Below are 22,195 nucleotides of genomic sequence, written 5' to 3' on the forward strand. Positions count from 1 at the left end.
CACTTTGCTCTCCCAGTCCCAGCTACCGACCAGTTTTTCCGTCCCTGACACCGCCATCGCTCACTACGGAAGATCCACTTCCGTCTGGATCACATTCCGAGAGCGAGAGTGAGAGCGACTTGCTTCCCGTGTCCAGCGAACACCAGATCATGGGCGCAGCCCTTTCTCTTTCTTTCAATAAAACTTGTGTTAAACGTTACGCAATTGGGTCCTGTTTCCGTTCTGATCCTGACATGTGTATTATTTGTTATTCCAACATCCATTGAAGCCTGGTCATCCTGGAAGGGGGATTACCTCATGTGCAGTCCCTTCTCAAGGTGTCTTCATTTTCCCTATGTTGAGGTTTTTGAGTTTTCTCTTGCCCTCATGTAGGTTTTAGATCAGGGGATAGTGTAAGAAAAGTCGGTCCGTTAGATATAAATAGTACAATAACGTCCTCACGGCAGTTGACTGAATTGCAAGTCATCCTTTCAGTTCAGACTAAGCGGTTTCACTTATAGCTACTGCCGTCCCTGTGCGGAGTTTGCATGTTCTCCTTTCGTCTGCATGCGATTTCTCCAAGCATTCAAGGTGTCTCCCAGACACTGTATATGTCAGGTGTATCGGGGACTCCATATTGTCTCTGTAACTGAATATGTGGGTGAATGGCTGCATGTCTCTGTGTGCCCTGTGGTTGGCCGGCAACCAGTTCAGGGTTTCCCCTGCCTACTGCTTGATGTCTTCTGGGACGGGCTGCAGCATCCCTGAGACCCTAGTGATGATAAGCCGTTTGGGAGATGAATAAATGAAAGCCCTCACAACCTAAGCAAATATGATAACACTGAAATTCACAGGGGGCAGCACAGCAGCGCAGTGGTTAGTGAGATCAAACATCCTGTGTGGAGTTTGCATGTTCTCCCTGTGCTTCTGTGGGTTTCCTCCGGGCATAATTCCAAAAACATGAATGTCAGGTTAATTAGCCGGTCCAAATTGTCTGTAAGTGTGAATGAGTAAACGAGTTGTCTGCCCTGCGACTGGCTGGCAATCAGTTCAGGGTGTCCCCTGCCCACTGCCCGAAGATGGCTGGGATGGGCTCCAGCACCCCCGTGACCCTACTGAGGATAAGGGGTGCAGATAATGGACAGATAGATGGATGAAATTCACAGTCTTTTTAATCATATACACCCAACCAAGTACCCATATCCAACACAAAGCTCTCCAAGGATACAACTGCACATTAATTGAGTTAATATAAATGTATAAACATATTGTAATATAGTATAAAAGGCACACTTAGATCATAATTTTACACTTACTCATATTGTCATGGTTGCCATGGCGCCCAAATGGCCCGCCCATGTGGCGCCAGCAGCACCTCTTTGACAGCATGGCACCCTGTCAGTATTTAAACTCTGTCCTGTCGTCCCCTTTTGTCGGTCCGTCAACGAATCTCTGCCCCACAAGATGAGGGTTTTGACTCGGTCCCGTTTCCTGTTGGGATTTTCTGTCCGGTTTGGTTCCCGTTTATTTTGTCCTGTTTAATATCAGTTGTCGGTTTCATTCCCGTCTAGTTTTTCCTGTTTAATTTTTGATACCCTGTATTGATATCAATCCTGTCTGTCCCGTCCTGTCCGGTATCGACCCCATCTGTCCGATATCTGCTCAGGCAATAGGTATCGATCTCGTCAGCCTCTGGCTTCCTATCATTCCACGCCAGACTGCTGCCTAACGTGCATGACTCCCCATTTCCCGTAGAATAAAAGGCTTGTGTGTGAAACGTCACGCATTTGGGTCCTGATCCTGTTCCGGTTCTCGACACATATATTCCCAAATAATACACATAAACTGACCTAAAGTAATGTTGAGGAACATTTTGTCGAGTGACCGCATGTGAGACGACCCCAAACTCTGAATTCAAACCTCAGTGCCAATTGAAGACAGTGAAGCATGGTGGTGCAAGTATCATTGTCCGGGCATGTTTCTCCTACTCTGGTGTTGGCCCTATTTATCGCATACCAGGGAGCATAGATCAGTTTGTGTCTGTCAAAATACTTGAAGAGGTTTTGTTGCCTTATGCTGAAGAGGACATGTCCTTAAAATGGGTGTTTCAACAAAACAAAAGCCCCAAACACACCAGTAGACGAGCAAAGTCTTGGTTCCAAATCAATGAAATTCATGTTATGGAGTGGCCAGCCTAATCCTTAGGTCTCAATTTAATCCAGAACTTGTGGGGTGGTATCAAAAATGCTGTTTGTGAAACAAAACCAAGAAATGGAAATGAATTGTGGAATGTTGTTTAGCACTCATGGAGTGAAATAACTGAAAAGTACCAAAAGTTGTTCGATTCTATGCCACACAGATGTGAAGCAGTTATAAAAACACACACAACAGTATCTTGGACCTGCCTGGTGTGTTCCTCGTTCTTCATGTCAGGACCAGGACAGAAAACAGGAAGCAGAACCCATTCACGTAACGTTACTCACAGTTTACTGGGGAGAAGAGGAATGAGCGCACACTTGATCCGGGGATAGTTGGTCGTGAAAGTAGATTGATCGGAACGAGGAATTGGTCAAAATCAAACAGATCGGGACGGGAACAAAACAGGAGCAAAACACAGGCAAAAACGGAGATTCACAGGGCTTGGCAAAACAAGAGCAAAAACGGGGATTTATAGGGCTTGACAGAGTTTAGCAGGAGTTTCGCAGACGCTCCGACACCAGGCGACTCACAAGACAGCGTTTAAGTCGTCAGGGAGCAATCTGTCAACGCGTTTCAGCTGGTGTCCATGGGCAGGGCCATTTGGGTGCAGTGGCAACCGTGACAGAACCTGGTGCCACACAGCGGGGACCAATTGGGCGCCATGGCAACCGTGACACTTTATAATGCTCTCTGCGCTTTTAACAGACCCCTGAGACTATCACAGCAAGTGCATTTATACAAAGACTTGATTAAACATTATCGTTAGTCATTTAGATCAACATTGAATCATTCAGAGATCCTCACTGAACCTCTGGACAGAGTTTGCTGCACTGAAAGTAGAGGGGCTGAATGATTTTGCACTTTTTTGTTTTTATTTGTTAAAAAAGTTTGAAATATCCAATAAAGTGTGTTCCACTTCATGATTGTGTATCACTTGTTGTTGATACTTCAAAAGAAATTATTGTTTTATATCCTTTGGCGCCAACTGCCTCGGACGCTGATTGGCTGCTCGCCTCTATTCAAACCCCCGTCTTCCTGTCACCCGTTGTCAGTCCGTCGGCGAACCTCAGCTCACGCTAGGCAAGCCTTTCGACCCTGTCCTGATTCCTGTTTGATTCCCAGCTCCAACCCATTTTCTGAACTTGACAACGTTTTTGCTCCTCCGTCCTGGCCACCGATCTGTTTTACCCCGCTCCCGACACTGCCTTCGCTCGTCACGGTAATACCACTTCCGATATATATATATAATATATATATATATATATATATATATATATATATAAAACATACCTGTCAACCTGTACGTTTTTGCCGTACAAAGTACGTTTATTATGCATTTTGAGACGTGTACGATGTACAAGAAAATCTGTACGGAAAAACACAAATTATGGGTACCATACTGTATACACCGACTATCACGAAACAGCAAATCAGTCAAGTCAAACGAGTTCGCCGCGGTAGCCTCTATCTCGGTATCGTTTTTTTCGTTGCAAACAAAGTGAGCGGTTTGATGCTACTGTGCGCATGCGTCTGCCGCCTCGGATTTCATGTGGTAGTTTTGTAGTGAAAGGAAGTCTGTCTCTTTTTAGCGAACCGGCATTTTCGGCTCAACTCATTAAAGAGAGCCGGCTCTCAAACGGCTCACTTGCTTTGATGCATTATATTATGAATTATTATGTTGTATAAAGAAGTTAAGAAAAAAAGGAAGTATAAAAGGAGAAAATGAAAAAAAAAAAGGTTTGTGTTTATCCCTTTAACCAGTATATTACCAACAAAAATTTAATCCAGAAAATGAAAAATAATTTGAATAAGAAAATGTATTATTCTACTTCATTCTATTTGCATGTATGTTTTTCTTCCACGTTGAACGTCCTGCTACTTATTTTTTGAACCTTTTTCACAATAAACCTCATTCACGTCGAGCAACTCAGTATCTCACAACAAAATGTTAATGAACAATATATATGATATAATGAAACACGTGTACAATATAACATATTAAACTACATCAATAAACACGTTGGAAAAAAATATGGTGTAAGATTATTTTGTATTTTGTAAGGGCATGGAGCGCGACAGGTATGATATAAGCCCATTTTTACACAAAATATACAATTTCACGTCACTGGGACTCGAATAACACCAAATAACAGCAATGACTCATATCTAAACGTTGACTGAATGTCCTCTTTTTCTAATTGACTTGTAAATCATGTTGAGCTTTTGGGTGTGTTCCGTAAACCGACACTGAGGGCTTGCCCTCATTCACAGGAACAATGGACGGGATCGGTTTAACTCGTTGCGACTGCGCCACTCATTCCCTTCATACCTAAAGCTTTACTGTCAGCAATGGAAGACTTGGAATCTGCAGCCGCCGACTTCCATAGTGACACCAAAGTGTGAACCATTCCGGATTTAGGAGGAACACACGCGCACCAGGCAGCACGGCGGCGCAGTGGTTAGCGCTTGTGCGGCACAGTTCATGCCATGGGTTCAAATCCAGGAGGTAGAGCGCTCGTCTTGGGATCAAGGGATCCCAGTTCGAATCCCGACTCGTCCGTGTTACATGTCGAAGTGTCCTTGGGTAAGACACTGAATCCCCCAATAAGCAGGTTAGCGCCTTACATGGTTGCAAGGCCGCTATTGGGAAATGTGGAGCACATTGTAAAGCGCTTTGGGAAGTCATTGACTTGAAAAGCGCTATATAAATGCAGATCATTTCATTTCATTTTCATTTCTCCAGACTTCCTGTGCGAGTTTGTATGTTCTCCCCGTGCTTGCGTGGGTTTCCTCCCACATACCAAAAACATACATTTCAGGTGAATTGGCCGGTCCAAATTGTCCCTAGGCGTGAATGAGCGAGTGAGTTGTCTGTCCCTGTGTGCAACCAGTTCAGGGTGTCCCCTGCCCACTGCCTGGAGATGGCTGGGATGGGCAGAACAAAAACAGGCTTTTACTCAAAACGTGAAAACACTGAATCAAACAAAACAGGACAGAGCAAAACAGAACGGAAAATGCAGACGGAAAATGCAATGAAACAGCACCTACAATACCCACAACCCACCCTTAAGTAGCACACATTAACTGATTTACTACAGCCGGTGCCCAGGGGGCGGGGCCAGCCGGTCACCACGGCAACCAGGCTGGACACTACAATTGTACATTATACAAAATATTATTGCTGAAATAATTATATTAATCTTTGTTTTCATTCAGTTTTAATCATCACAGTTAATTGGTAATACAAAGCAGTTATCACTTCAGATTTTTCAGTTCATATATTCTTCGTAGTTTGCTGTCCCGCCATAGTTGTAATGCCTTCTCAAGGTGAAATCCATTATCATCCTTCTCATAGCGTAACCAGGAATATAATTGAGTCCATTTTGGCAGAAAAGTCCTTTTCTTGCTCGGAGTATTCTTTTATTTATTTTCTTTCGTCGAATCGTTCGCTTCAACGCGTGTGTTTTCCTTGCCTTCACGGTCTTCTGAAGAATTTCTCCGCCGTTTTTTCGTGCCGGAATTATTGCCGTTGTTACCACTTTCTGTATTATGTTTCGACTTATTACCGACACTGAAGAAATGACCAATTTTTTGTTGATTTGCACCTAATACCAATTGTTTTTTCGGAGGCATACTGGATGAATAGTTCGGATTCATTTATTTAAGTACAATAACAATGGCATATCATTTTATTTGCCAAACCAGTGACAAAAAAATCAATTTCATTTTCTTGAGCAATATCTAAAAAAAATAACTTTTTAAAATACAGTGTTTGAAATGGAAAAAAACAACAACATTCATTTCATGACGGCGTTCGTTGACAAAATAATTGCTAGATTAAGCCTAAAAGGGCCTAAATGTGTTGAGAATGATGTAAACCCTGTTGGGGGGTTCAAAAGGCTCACTAGAAAATGTAAATTCACAAAAAATCATTTCACTCGACAACCGCCACAACAATGACGTCATCTTGGAGCGAGACCAAAACAACAATGGCGGATCTGCCTGACGAAAAGTATGGAGTGCGGTAAATCTTTGTTGAAAAAAAATTTGAAAAGTAATCGGGTAATAATGACAATTTGGTGTCAAAAACGTTGCGTCCCGGGGACGCACGTTGATTTGAGACGATGCGTCCCCGGCAAAAATGATGTGTCTAGGACGCAGGGACGCGGGCAAACCAGAACACTGGACATAATTAGTTCAAAAAGGGGTAGTATTAAATACACCAATGATATAACAACAATTGTAATGATATTAATAATAACAGTTATGATATAACAATAGCAACAATAACACAAAGTTAACCATCGTTCTAGACCAGGGGTGTCAAACTCATTTTAACTCGGGGGCCACACGATAGAACAAACATTCTGTCGGGGGGCCGGACTAGTAGATTAAAGAGAAAGAAAAAGAGAGATGAAGGAATAAGAGAAAGAGGGAGGGAAAAGGAGAGAGGGCGGGACAAAGAAAGAAAAAAGGGGAGAGAGGGAGAGAGATAAAAAGAGAAGTCGTGAGAGAGGAGGAAAGAAAGGGAGAGGAAGAAAGAAGTCCAAAGAGAAATAGAAAGACAGAAGGAGAGAAAAGAGAAAAGAAAGCGCGAAGGGGAGGAAGAGAGAAAAGGAAAAAAGAAGTTAGAGCAAAAGAAGTTAAAAAGACGCAGAGAAAAAGACAAAGAGCAAGAAAAGGAAGAGAAAAAGAGAGACACAGAGAGTGAAAGAGACAGGAACAGAGAATGGGAGAAAAGGGGTGGAAAAGAAAGCGAGAGAGAGAGAAAGAAATACAAGTACAGTGTCTTTGTTCGAGGAAACATCAAGCTGACATATTTCAACCTGCAGCTTGTTTTTCTCTTGCGCTTCTCTGAGTGTTGCCTGGCAGGCCGGATTCAATCCCTTCACGGGCCTGATCTGGCCCGCCGGCCGCCTGTTTAACATCTGTGGCTTAGACAATCAGTGGAAATCCTTTTCAACAGGATTTGTTACAGCATGCTGAATTGTGTGACTTAAATTCTGCATTTCAGTAATTCCAGTGGACCACGTCTTGGAAAATCACAAAACCAACGAGTTGAAACACGTCTGTGACAGAATGCCCCCGAAACAATAGCTGCTCCCATGTTGCTGAAAATGGCCGTGAGACTGTAAAATTACACCAAAACGTCCTTATTTTTCAAAAAATTTCGACTCGAGAGGGGCGTTTCCACTTGAGTACCTTAAGTAGTCCTCTTCTTCCGCCATTATGTGAAAATGGGCGACTCCCAGTTGTGAATGTGTGGGAGGAGAGACATACCTGAGGAGACCAGAAAGACTTCCTCCTCCACCCTGTCTGGTTCAGGTGAGAGGGAAGGGCGCCATACTGCAAACATTTGGTCTACATTTGCCAGCCAATCGGATTATATTTGAGCGGAGCAAAGGTAAATTCTGCGTTTTCTGACTATTTTGCTTTTCAGTGAAATGGCCGCTTTCATCTCACTTGATTATCTAGCTGCTGGGGAAGTATATTCTCCTGTATGTTCCATGTACCTGAACTACATTGTCTAAATCTGGGGTCTCCAACAGTTTTCAAGCTGAGAGCTACTTTTTGTTACCAATGAGCACCCAAACGGCACCCAGTTTTACATTTCTGAAAAAACTTGTGTTATTACTCTGTTGTTACTATGTTATTACCACGTTAACTGTGGGAAGTAGGGTTAAATAGACTCAATCAACCACTAGAGCAGAAAATCACAATGACACTGTTATAATTAGCTATTTTCAGAACATCTATCCTTCAGAGAGACATTTATCCTTTAGAGAGTTTGCAGCCCTGAAAGTAAAGGGTTACTAATTAGCGCAGTTTTAAACGCATTTCTGAAATAACTTGTGTTATTACTCTGTTGTTACTATGTTATTACCACGTTAATTATGGGAAGCAGGGTTAAATAGACTCAGTCAACCACTACAGGCAATCATTGTTACCAGAAAATCACAATGACCCAGCAATAATTAGCTATTTTCAGAACATCTATCCTTTAGAGAGACAACATGGGAGATCGCTGATTTCGAGGCACTCACGTTAAGTATTCTCCTAAAGTCGAATTTTGGTTAAAAATTAAATGAAAAAAGTCCTGGTGAGAGACTAGCTTATGACCCCTAGCTTACAAAACTGGCACTCTAACAGTTGACAGTTATTACTCTGTTGTTACTATGTTATTACCACGTTAACTATGGGAAGTAGGGTCAAATAGACTCAGGCAACCACTAAAGCAGAAAATCACAATGACCCAGCAATAATTAGCTATTTTCAGAACATCTCTCCTTTAGAGAGACAAAGTCGAATTTTGGTTACAAATTAAATGAAAAAAGCCCTGGTGAGAGACTAGCTTATGGCCCCTTAGCTTACAAGACCAGCGCTCTAACAGTTGACAGTTATTACTCTATTGTTACTATGTTATTACCAGGTTAATTATGGGAAGTAGGGTTAAATAGACTCAGTCAACCACTGAAGACAATCATTTCTACCCAAAAATCCCAATGACCCAGCAATAATTAGCTATTTTCAGAACATCTATCCTTCAGAGAGACAACATTAGAGGGACTCACGTTAAGCATTCTCCAAAAGTCGAATTTCGGTTACAAATTAAATGGGAAAAAAAGCCCTGGTGAGAATTTAGCTTATGACCCCCAGCTTACAGGACCAGCATTCTAACCACTGAGCTACAAGGTCTGACTTTTGTGTTAAAAAGCTTTTGAAAATAAGTCCTTAAGATTATATTTCCTGCATATATATATATCATATACAGTGGCTTGCGAAACTATTTGGCCCCCTTGAACTTTGTATCCAAATCCAGCTTTAAACTTCTCCACAACAGTATATCAGTCCTGCCTGGTGTGTTCCTCGTTCTTCATGATGCTCTCTGCGCTTTAAACAGACCTCTGAGACTATCACAGAGCAGTTGCAATCATACAGAGACTTGATTACACACAGGTGGATTCCCTTTCTCATCGTTAGTCATTTAGATCAACATTGAATCATCCTCACTGAACCTCTGGACAGAGTTTGCAGCACTGAAAGTAAAGGGATACTAATTAACGCAAACGGCACCCAGTTTTAAACGCATTCCTGAAATAACTTGTGTTATTACTCTGTTGTTACTATGCTATTACCACGTTAATTATGGGAAGTAGGGTTAAATAGACTGAGTCAACCACTACAGGCAATCATTTTTACCAGAAAATCACAATGACCCAGCAATAATTAGCTATTTTCAAAACATCTATCCTTTGGAGAGAAAACATTGGAGACCGCTGAAAATTAAGCTGATTGGACTAAACAAAATCAAAATATAATAATGTCAAAACAGAGTAGTTCAAGACTTTGTGTCATGATCACTGATTGAGAACCTGCGACTGCTTAATTGGCGCCAACAGCCTGGACAGCTGATTGGCTGATACACTCTTTTTAAACCCCCGGCTTCTAAGAGGAAGCCGTCAGATCGTTATGCGAACTGTTGACACCAGTTCAGTAAGCCTTTACGTCCTACTCCGTTCCTGCCCTGCTTTTCTCTGCCTGATCTTTGTTGCCAACCTGTTTCCGGACATGACTTTGCCCCGTTTTGCCTGCCTGTTACCTGATTTGTAAGTAGGGTAAAATCCAGTAAATCACCAAAAAGAATAATTTTCCTAGAAAGTCACAATGCCCAGCACTGGTGAGCTATTTTCAGAACTAGTCCGCGGGTAGCTGCTCTTAGGGACCCACCACGGTGCCCTCGGGCACTACGTTGGAGACCCCTGGTCTAACTGTAGCCTCACTGGCGGACAACATGAACTATGTCTTCCAGCATAGAGTTTCTACTAACTTAACCTGAGTCAAAACAGCAGGAGTAACCATATGAGTTTGAATAGCACGAGAGAAGATTTGTATGTCGAGTTGCGTTTTCAGAGTCGCGATTTCCAAAAATAAAACATGCCCAGCTGTTGTGTGTAAGCTGCACCGATGACAATTTTTTTTTTCAATCCCTGGAAGAACCCGGTGTTCTGCAGAAACGTCATAACTTCCTACCTCGGGTTGACCCGACAGCAGCGATTCTGTTTTCTTTATAATCGAGTGAAACCGGCGACACTGAAACCCGTAATTATTGTAAACAGAACTTTTACTGATGATATAAAACGAGGGTTGGCATGCAAACACCGAGCAAGGAAGTTACCACGGAAAAGACACGACAGGCATAAAAACTGAGTCAGAAGATATTCTTTTGAAGCAGTGAAAGACTCAAATAAGACTAAACAAAAAACGAAAAATCTGAAGTGCTCGTCACTTTCACCGTAGGCTGCAAGATCTAGAACAACTGTCTCCAACAGGGGTCTCCTGAGGCACCCGCGGACCTGTTCTGATAATAGCTCATCGGTGCTTCCGGTTCGACGTTGCTTACGTCAGACTCATCGTCGCCGCGCCTTTCTGCTTTCCACTATTTTTATCTTATTATCTGCAGAATAAGATTTTCTCGTAAACATGCCCGGACAATGATACTTGCACCACCATGCTTCACTGTCTTCAATGGGTGCTGAGCTTTCAATTCAGAGTTTGAGGTGCCATTTTTATTCACTTGTTTTTATACGTAAGAAATATTTACTTTGGCGAAATGGAGCCTTATCTTCTGAACATATATGTATAAATCTTGGCGTCATTTTGCCAAATGAATAAAGTATCTATCTATCTATCTATCTATCTATCTATCTATCTATCTATCTATCTATCTATCTATCTATCTATCTATCTATCTATCTATCTATCTATCTATCTATCTATCTATCTATCTATCTATCTATCTATCTATCTAGACATCTAGACCTCTAGACCTCTAGACATCTATATCTATCCATCTATCTATCTAGACATCTATCTAGACATCTATCTAGACATCTAGACATCCATCTATCTATCTATCTATCTATCTATCTATCTATCTATCTATCTATCTATCTATCTATCTATCTATCTATCTATCTATCTATCTATCTATCTATCTATCTATCTATCTATCTATCTATCTATCTATCTATCTATCTAGACATCTAGACCTCTAGACATCTATATCTATCCATCTATCTATCTAGACATCTATCTAGACATCTATCTAGACATCTAGACATCCATCTATATATCTATCTAGACATCTATCTATCTATCTATCTATCTATCTATCTATCTATCTATCTATCTATCTATCTATCTATCTATCTATCTATCTATCTATCTATCTAGACATCTAGACATCTATCTATCTATCTATCTATCTATCTATCTATCTATCTATCTATCTATCTATCTATCTATCTATCTATCTATCTATCTATCTATCTATCTATCTATCTATCTATCTATCTATCTATCTATCTATCAAAGTAAATATTATTAACTTGTTTAAAAGTGATTTGTATTCAAAGTTCAAATTCTTGGTGCTTTTCTGTTCTTTTACATTTCCCCCCGAAAAGATATGAAGTAATTATAGTGACATTTGCGCACCGCAAGGTAGAGGTTATCAATACAGACTTAGAGCGCCCTCTTATGGTTTATTGTGAAAATGCAATCGTCAAGAACCAGAACAGAATCAGGACCCAAACGCGTGACGTTCTCACACAAGCCTTTTATTTTAGGGAAAATGGGGAGTCATGCACGTTAGGCAGCAGTCTGGCGTGGAAAGACAGGAAGCCAGAGACCGACGAGATCGATTCAAATTGCCCGAGTTGATATCGGACGGATGGGGTCGATACCGGACAGAACGGGACAGACAAGAATGATAATGAAACAGGATATTGAAAATAAACAGGAGAAACTAGATGGGAACAAAAACTGGAGAAAATATCAAGCACGACAAAAACAGATGGAAGCAAAACTGGAACCCGAAATTAAACAGGACAAAAATAAACGGGAACAATACCGGACTGGATATACTAACAGGAAAACAGGACAGAGTCAGACCTCACATTTTAGTTTATATTGTTACAGTTTGCATGACAGTTAATTAATACAAAAGTAGACATTTTTAGGCTGTTTATCATAATTATAAACCAGGGGTGTCAAACTCATTTCAACTCGGTGGCCACACGATAGAACAAACATTCTGTCGGGGGCTGGACTAGTAGATTAAAGAGCAAGAACGAGAGACAAAGAAATAAGAGAAAAAGGGAGGGAAAAGGAGAGAGGGCGGGACAAAGAAAGAAAAAGAGAGAGAGGGAGAGAGTGTGAGAAACAATAGATAAAAAGTCGTGAGAGAGGGGGAAAAGAAAGGGAGAGGAAGAAATCAAATCCAAAGAGAAATAGAAAGAAAGAAGGAGAGAAAAGACAAAAGAAAGCACGAAGGGTATGAAGAGAGAAAGAGTAAAGGAAAAAGGAAGTTAGAGCAAAAGAGGTTAAAAAACACAGTGAGAGAAAGATACAAAGAGCAACAAAGGAGGACAAAAAGAGAGACACAGAGAGTGAAAGAGACAGAGACAGAGAGTGGGAGAAAATGGGTAGAAAAGAGGGAGAGAGAGAGAGAGGGAGAGAGAGAGGGAGAGAGAGAGAGAGAGAAAGAAATACAAGTACAGTGTCTTTGTGTCTGGCTTTGGCAACATCAGGTTGACATATTTCAACCTGCAGCTTGTTTTTCTCATGCGCTTCTCTGAGTGTTATCTCGCGGGCCTTATTCAATCCCTTAGCGGGCCTGATTTGGCCCACAGGCCGCCTGTGTGACACCTGTGTTATAAACCAACTAAAGTAGGGTGGCGTTTTACTATTCAATGACCATGAGATTTCAATGCAAAAATATCAGGATCACACCGGTATATATCAATACTACCCTGGATTCACTTGAATCAGATCGATACCCAAAATCCTAGTATTGCCCACTCTGTAGTCTCCGCAGTTAGCCCATCGTTTCCGTTTGGTGGGCTATTATAAACTGACATGAATTCTGCCGTTCTGCCTCAACAATGCGCGCGCAGCTTGGTGACGTCATATTGTTTACAAACACAGAAATGGCTCTTTTATTCCTACGGATTGGTGTATACGGTATACTGTACCTTCATGTGGAGCACTCACGTAGAGTTTCAAATTCTGACAGATCGTTAAAGCGCTCTTTCTGGACATGTAGCGAAAGTGAGATTTTTTGCATCTTGATGTTTGAAACACCTCCGCACATGCTGCTAGCGATGGGACTTCCCGTTCTTTTTCGAGAACCGGCTCTTTCAGCTCGGCTCACTAAAAAGAGCCGGATCTTTCGGCTCCTAAACGGCTCTTCCGGTTGTTTTTGTTGCGTGAACCTATATATTACTTATTATTATGTAATAGTATGCACAAAAGGTCTTAGAAAGGGGGGAATAAAGCAAAAAAAGAAAAGAAAAAAGAGAAAAAAAACAAAAGATGAAAGATAAAGTAAAAATGGGAAAACAGAGAAAAAAAGAAAAAAGATGACGGTATTAAAAATCTAGGGGAGGAAAAGGAAAAGGTGTAAAAAATAGAAAAGCGAAAGTAAAAGCGCACTGAAAAAGCGAAACATAAATAAAAGGCTTGGAAAAAAGAAACAAGGGTAAAAATAGAAAAGTGAGCAAAAAAAGAAGAAAAAAGCAAGGAAAAGGTAGATAAAAAATAGGAAAAAAAAGAAAGGGAGAAAACAATAAAAGAAGAAAGGTAAAAGGAGAGAAAAAAGAAGGGAGAAAACGAAGTTAAAAAGACGGGTTTGGGGTCTCTTTAGTTGGTATATTTCCAATAAAAAGTGACATTATGCAGAAAATCCATTCATAATTCTGAATTAGAATCTGTGCCATAAGAGCGTCACAAATTTTGGGTGGCATTTTCATTTTCTGGCCTTTAAGAGTAGTCTTTCCAGGAAAGCTGCCGAGTTACCAGAACCCAAAATGGCGACTCCGTTTTTTGGTGGGGGGCAGTTTTCACATCTTGGGTAACCAGCCTGCCTGCCTTTAAAAAATTCTGTTGATATTCAAATGTCATTCTGGTCCTGGAAGATGGGAATATCTTTTCGGGTTAACAAAACCAAAAGTGTCATCTATTTGGGGTAATTTTTCACATCTAGGGTAACTGCCTCTGAAAGCTGGTGGTCGTATCTAAACTCCTTCCCCATTTCTTGGATGGAGGGACACAAAACAAACAAGAAAAAGTCAAACAAACAGATATCTATATAGTTAGATCCTAAACAAAAACCTTACCACTACCTTCGCTTTGGTTGCGGGTGATAAAAAGCGAATCTAATTTTTAGAGGAATGTAATAGAACAGTTAAGCATGGAGCATTAGCACCTTATATGTGAATCAGTTTTGAGCAAACTGAAAATATATACTTTGGTGTAATGACTCCTCTAAATATTCATCTCCTGAAAATTTGACGGTTCATTTTGGCGTAATAGCTTTACGCTAAAACGCATAATAGTCTTCAATACAGGTAATGGATCAGAAGATTACTGTTTTAGAGACAGATTTGAGTGATGTTAAGGTTCAAAACCACTGTATAACACATACTGTCAAGGTTAAAACTTGAGATTGTATTAGAAATTAAGAAACTTTTTCAGGTAAAGAAAGAAACACTCGAGTTGGAGATTGAGTTGGGTAGCCCTTTTATTGGAGGCGCATCCCACCAAGATCGGGGCAGAAAGGAATCACACACATCTGATAACTTCTTTCCCATTATCTTTTAAAAACACAGTCATGAGACAACACATCTGATTGGCTTAAACAAGATCACATGATTACATGAAACGATATCAGCTAGGTGTCACACTGCCATAATTAATAAAAAACGAAATTTAAAGTATCCAGCCAGCTGCCCAACTGACATTGGAAGGTAAAGACAAGCCCTACTGTTGAGAAAGGAGCTAATTATTTACGGTAAGCATAAACAATGATGCACTGTATTTCTAAGGAAGCATAGTTAGGGAGGAGGGGCACATTTTAGGGAGGTGAGACTGTGAGGTGTGTCTGAAGGCAAAAATTAACTACCTAAGCTGATTGAATTGTAACAAAAGACAAACAACACGTGGATATAATTTTTGGCTTTGTCAAGGTACTCAAACTATAACTTTCTGTACTCAAATTGAAGCTATAAAAGCATTGTTATGTCTGGAGTTCTCTGAGTTTCTTTTGGATGACGAAATAAAGGGCTCCCCCTCATGGCAAGCTCCGGTGCACTTTATTAAATCACGTAAGAAGACTTAAAAGATTATCGAACCTACATTTTCTCCTACACTGTCACCAGAATCTACTGTTACCTCTTCAGATTCAACCGCTATGCCATGAGTGACACTAGTCGAGTGAAAATGAAGCAGGGAGGGAGGTGAGAGCGGTGCTAGGAATCAAATGGACTGAACTATTTCAAAGCAGTGGATGATTTCCCACACTGCGTGGTTCACCTTTTTGCTTTTTTTTAAAAAAATTTCAATTCTTTTTAATCTAGCGTTTTCCATCATATTTAAGCCTATCCTCTCCTTTGGTAAAGCCCCATTGTGTAATATTTCACCACTAGATGGCACTGTGTTGTCTGCCCAGTGATACAGGGCAGAGCGTGGCGACAGGTTGCCGGAAGAACATGGCGGCGATCCAAAAAGGGATCGACATTGGTTAGCATAAATAGTCGTATGATAGTTCATGTATTCAAATACTATTACTAAAAATTTTTACTGGATGAAAGTTTTTTTGTACCACTAGGCGGCACTAAATAGAACACACTGTCCCTTTAACAAATTTAGTGCCACTCTTGTCACAAGTGTCCCTTTGTGCGCTCACTCTCTTACCCCCCCTTACATAAATTTTGATTTTTTTTTTCATAAAGCATCTTGACTGCATATTGTACTACGCTCAAGGCCAAAATAATGATTTATATGATATAAAATAAAATAATAATATATGCAAAGGCTACTATATTCAGTATTATCTTTTTTGCATTGATAGTATATTAAAATTATATATCAAGTAGAAAACAACACACAAAGTGCTTCATTCTCGAATGCAGTCTGTAAAAACTCAACTTTTCCGGCGCATTTTTCACCTCTAGGGTAACCTATCTAGTTACCTGTGAAAGATGGTGGTCCTATCTTAACTCCTTTCCCGTTTTCTTGAGTAGACAGATAATCAAGCAGATATATAAATACTCACACACTGTCCTTTTAAGAAAAATAGTTTTTTAAAATACTATAGTTTTGGGGGTGCTTGAATTGAATTTGGGGCTGATTACGTTTCCTGTGGTGTGTCTTGGGTGAGTACTGCCTGGTGGCGCCCATCCCTCTCCATGCCAAAATAATAGTATGATCCCTTAAACACTATGATCGTAGGCGCAGCATTTCCTGTGGTGTGTCTTGGGCAAGTACAGCCTGGTGGCACTATTTCCTGTGTTGTGTCTTGGGCAAGTGCTACTGGTGGCACCCATCCCTCTCTAGGCCAAAATATTGGTATGGATCCCTTAACCAATAGGGTTGTAGGGGCACCATATCCTGTGGTGTGTCTTGGGCAAGTACCGCCTGGTGGCACCCATACCTCTCTAGGCCAAAATATTGGTATGGATCCCTTAACCTCTAGGGTCATAGGAGCACCATTTCCTGTTGTTGGTCTAGGGCAAGTACAACCTGGTGGCACTATTTCCTGTGGTGTGTCTTGGGCAAGTACAGCCTGGTGGCACTATTTCCTGTGGTGTGTCTTGGGCAAGTACTACTGGTGGCACCCATCCTTCTCCAGGTCAAAATATTGGTATGGATCCCTTAACCAATAGGGTCATAGGAGCACCATTTCCTGTTGTTGGTCTAGGGCAAGTACAACCTGGTGGCACTATTTCCTGTGGTGTGTCTTGGGCAAGTAATGCTGGTGGCACCCATCCCTCTCCAGGCAAAAATATTAGTATGAATCCTTTAACCACTAGGGTCTTAGGGGCACTATTTACTGTAGTTTGTCTTGGGCAAGTACAGCCTGGTGGCACTATTTCCTGTGGTGTGTCTTGGGCAAGTACTGCCTGGTGGCAACCATCCCTCTCTAGACCAAAATATTGGTATGGATCCCTTAACCACTAGGGTCATAGGATCACCATTTCCTGTTGTTGGTCTAGGGCAAGTACAACCTGGTGGCACTATTTCCTGTGGTGTGTCTTGGGCAAGTAATGCTGGTGACACCCATCCCTCTCCAGGCCAAAATATTGGTATGGATCCCTTAACCACTAGGGTCTTAGGGGCACTATTTACTGTAGTTTGTCTTGGGCAAGTACAACTTGGTTGCACTATTTCCTGTGGTGTGTCTTGGGCAAGTAATGCTGGTGGCACCCATCCCTCTCCAGGCCAACATATCTTTTCAACCGGTCTCGAACTAAATACATGTGCTAACCACTGCACTAAGGATACGAGCTACCTACAGCTACATACATACCGAAGGCGTCAAACAATCCATGTCCCGCCGCTTGTTCATTTTCTGGGACCAGTATCCAGAATTGCTGATCTTTTTCTGTGGATGGGCTTTTATAAACTGACATGAATTCTGCCGATCTGCCTCAACAATGCGCGCACAGCATGGCTACGTCACATTTTTTTACAAACACGGAAAGGGTTATTTAATCCTCTGTTGCTCCAGAGCTTAAAACATGATCCTCTCCAGGAAGATCTCATCTCATTAGCCGTACCGCTTATCCTCATTAGGGTCGCGGGGGGGCTGGAGCCCGTCCCAGCCATCTCCGGGCAGTGGGCAGGGGACACCCTGAACTGGTTGCCAGCCAATCGCAGGGCAATTTGGACCAGCCAATTCACCCGAAATGCATGTTTTTGGAATGTGGGAGGAAACCGGAGTGCCCGGAGGAAACCCACGCAAGCACGGGGAGAACATACAAACTCTGCACAGGAAGTCCGGAGCTGGATTTGAACCCACGACAGGTTCCCATGACATGAACTGTGCCGCAAAAGCGCTAACCACTGCGCCACCATGCTGCCTTCTCCAGGAAGACATTGAATACAATTTTGTGGCTCAACACCAGCTCCCGTCGCTCACTTCCAAGAGCCGTTTCATACTGCCGTCTCGTTCGCCAACGACACATCACTACGCGTTTCTGGCTTGGAGCGACAGTAGCTCCTTCGCTCCATTATCCCCTTCTGCAAGTGGGCGGCGCCTGTTGCACTCCTGATACTTGAACACATTTTCATTCCTCCAAATATGAAATGTGACATAATCCAATCCTTGGCGGGGAGCTGGACGCAAATCCAGCGAAATTACGAGCGCTAAACTGGTAGCGCCCACGGGCGCGCGTGTCTAGGCAACCACGCAGGCGCGCTTCTCGAGCTGTGGCCGCATTACGATTGCGGACTCTATGGGAAGAGATCAGTGTGTTTGAGGGATAAAAGACGAAAAATGGAGGATCAAGACCCGAGCAAGGATACTGGTAAGATAAGATTTTATTTTTAGGCTTTTGGTGTTTGTGCGTGTGCGCGCTCTGCAGAGCGCACGCGATAGAATCTTGACGCGTCGACGTTTAAATGGATGAAACACAGACCCTGGATTTCTAAATGTATTCTAAAAGACCATTTTTCAAAAAATAAGGCTTAAAAATGGTAGTTTTCCTACCTACGATCATGGAGATTGTTAGACATGAGTGTCAAATGCACGGTGGCGCACGAGTATTCGTCCATCCGTTTTCTGCACCGCTTATCCTCAGTAGGATCGCGGGGGTGTTGGAGCCCATCCCAGCGGTCTTCGGGCAGTGGGCAGGGGACACCCTCAACTGGTTGCCAGCCAGTCGCAGGGCACTGTTTTAAGCACTTCATTTGTTATTTAGTTTTCAAGTATTACTGTAGGTTTTTTTTAGTATTTTTGTTGGATTGTATTGTAGTTCTGTATTTTTTTTGTCGTTACTGTAGTTTTGTGGTATTATTTTTGTAGTATTTCAATAGTAGTACTATTTTAGTATTTCTGTGGTACTGCACTTTTGTTGTGTTTCGGATATTGTCACGGTTGCCGTGGCGCCCAATTGGCCCCGCCCGTGTGGCGCCAGCTGCGGCTTGTTGACAGATTGGCTTCCCTGCTATTGAAACCCAGTCAAGTCAATCTCCTTTGTCAGTCTGTCTGCGGATCTCCGTGTATACTAGGCAAGCCTTTTTCGACCCTGACTCACGCCTGTCCCGTTTTATTGCTCCTGTTTGTCTCCCGCTACGACCTGTTTTGATCCCGACCACGTCTGCTCTCCCGTCACGGCTTCAACTGGTTGCCAGCCAGTTGCAGAACACTGTCAGGTACCAGAACAGGAAAGAGGAAGCAGAACCCACTCGCGTAACGCTACTCACAGTTTATTGGGGAGAAGAGAAAGGAGCGCACACTCGAACCGGAGATCGTTGGTCGCAGGGAGGAGATTGCTCAGAACGCGGAAGTGGGCAAAATAGAAAAGATCGTGGCGAGAGCAAAACAGGAGCAAAACACAGGAAAAACGGGGATTCTCAGGGCTTGGCAAAACAAGAGCAAAAACACAGGAAAAACGGAGATTCTCAGGGCTGGATGTGTCAAAAGAGAGTTTCGCAGACGCTCCGACAAAAGGCGACTCACAGGATAGCGTTTAAGTAGTCACAGGGAGCTATCTGTCAACGAGTTTCAGCTGGTGTCCATGGGCGGGGCCAATTGGGCGCCTTGGCAACTGTGGAAAAAACACAGAGAAAGACAACTCACTCTCACAGTCACACCTATAGGGACACTTAGGCTGAAATGTGGGAGGAAACCAGAGTCCCCGGAGGAAACCCACACAGTCACGGGGAGAACATGCAAACTCCAGTGAGTTCAAGGTTCACGGCAGAGTGAGAAATAAATGTTATCATAATTTGGTAGATTTTTTTACTTATTTATTTATTTAGTGCAGAATATTACATGATAAGAAGTATTATACGGACCTTTTTTAAATTACTTTTTCTTTTTTTCTTTTCTTGTTTCTGTTTCCCTCATATTTTTATTCCTCCCCCCCACTTTGAAAAAAATGTTCTCCATTTTCCTTTAATTCTTTATTTTTTTTCATTTCTTCTTTGGTTTCCTCTTCCTCAGCTTTTTCCATCTTTCTTCCATCTTCTCATTTTTCTTATTATTTCTCTTCATTTTTTTCTTTTATTAGTTTTTTTGCCCCCCCCCATCTTTTTACTTCTTTTTTTCTTGCTAAATTATTTTCTCCTCCTTTTTTCTTTTTATATATCATTTTTTGTCTGTCTTTTTGAAATTTTTTTTTAACTGCCCTTACCACTACATCCAAGTTTCTTTGGGTGGGTAGAGCATGTCCGTGGGTGGGTACTGCCACCCCCTTGCCCCCGGTAACGGCCCTGTTCCACACGCCGGGGGACTTGAGAAATTTTGTCTCACTTTCAGCATTGAATCCAATTAACACTTGACTTATTTTCCGTCACCTCCAAAAACTCAAGCGTCTTATCAGTGTGATTTTGGTGGAAGGGCGTTAATTGACAGTTTTGTTCATTTGGCTTCATGCTGTCCGCTGCCAACATTTGTTAAGTTAGCAAGCACATTGATATTTCATCGTCTAATACAGTGGTCGTAGCGAAGCAGCTTGCTACATATGCTTAGTTAAACGTCCTCGTCTTAGTTTTTTGGGAGACCTTCATTCTCGTTTTTATCCCCGTAACTCTCCGCCTGTTTTCTCATCCCTGTCAAATATCTTTAGTGGGGTCACTTAAGGGTTTGTGATACTTTGTGTCTTCATTTCATACTCATTCTCTCATCTATGTATATGCAAAGCGTGGTTGCTTTATCACTAAGCACCCCCTGCAAATGAGAGCGCCAGTGCCCTCTATTGAAGTGGAGGTTTAATTGCACTTTATTCTAAGACAGTTAAAAAAAAGCTCCCAATGGTAAACTAGTCCCCCTTGGCAGAGGGTTTGGGACACTTTGTGTCTTCACTTCATACTCATTCTCTCATCTATGTATGTGCAAAGCATGGCTACTTTATCACCGAGCACACACTGCAAATGAGAGCGCCAGTGCCCCCTATTGAAGTGGAGGTTTAATTGCACTTTATTCTAGGACAGTTAAAAAAAGTTCCCTCTTGGCGGAGGGTTTGGGGCACATGGTGTCTTCACTTCATAGTCATTCTCTCCTCTATGTATGTGCAAAGCGTAGATGCTTTATCACCGAGCACACACTGCAAACGAGAGCGTTGGCGCCCCCTAATGAAGTGGAGGTTTAATTGCACTTTATTCTAGGACAGTAAAAAAAATATATTTGAGAACCACTGCATTAACACAACATATGAGGCAGCTCCGAAACAGACGATGACTGTAGTGAACAGTGATTGCATACCGCTTCTTTCTCCTTGGAGATATTTGAACTTGGCTTACGCTGTCCCTGGGAGACTAGGGACTGATTTGTCGAAATCGAGTGCTCAACTTCCTGTAACTGAAAATGTAAGCTAAATATTACTGTCATTTTACTTATATAGGGAGATATTTGTCTTAAACAATGATATATATTTACTCAAGATATAAAAATATGTCTTGTTAAATGCACACTGTAGACTAAAATCACATATGTACAGTGAAGAAAATACTTTTGCATCTGTATCACATAAACAAATTGTTAAAAAAAATCATGCATTGGGATTTCTGGATTTTTCTTTTTAGTTTATCTCTCTCACAGTGGAAGTGCACGATGAAAATTTCAGACCCCTTCATTATTTCGAAGTGGGAGGAATAGCAGTATAGCAAGGTATTCAAATAGTTATTTTCTGTACAGTATTTGTGGCTGTGCAAAATACACGATTGTCAGGACCAGAACGGAGACAGGACCCACTTGCGTTGCGTTTCTCACTAGTTTTATTGGAAAAAAGAGAAAGGGTTGCGCCCACGATCCGGTGATTGATGGACGAGGGAGGCAGGTCGCTCTGAACGCGGAAATGGATCGATGGCGGTGTCGGGAACGGAAAAATTGGGTCAGTAGCCGGGACAGGAGAGCAAAAACGTGATCGGGGTCAGAAGCGTGTCGTAAGCCAGGAAAGGAGAGTCGACGTGGTCGGGGACAAAAAAGGTCAAAAGCTGGGACGGGAGAGTAGAC

At 42.0% G+C, this 22,195-nt stretch overlaps 1 protein-coding gene across 3 annotated transcripts in view; it reads left to right on the forward strand.

Moving 5' to 3' along the window:
- Positions 1-18,233: 18,233 nt before the first annotated feature.
- ano1a (anoctamin 1, calcium activated chloride channel a) overlaps positions 18,234-22,195 on the forward strand; it is an 80,792-nt gene continuing 76,830 nt past the window's right edge. For all 3 annotated transcript variants that reach the window (XR_015850239.1, XM_088333537.1, XM_088333538.1), the window contains exon 1: positions 18,234-18,545. Coding sequence is in view for 2 of the 3 variants with exons in the window: in XM_088333537.1 (XP_088189663.1) it covers positions 18,515-18,545 (31 nt within the window). In the remaining variant the exon portion in view is untranslated. The remainder of the gene's footprint in view (positions 18,546-22,195) is intronic.

The sequence above is a fragment of the Urocampus carinirostris genome, chromosome 4, assembly GCF_059441175.1.
Source record: "Urocampus carinirostris isolate Australia breed hairy pipefish chromosome 4, RoL_Ucar_1.0, whole genome shotgun sequence".
Classification (NCBI taxonomy): domain Eukaryota; kingdom Metazoa; phylum Chordata; class Actinopteri; order Syngnathiformes; family Syngnathidae; genus Urocampus; species Urocampus carinirostris.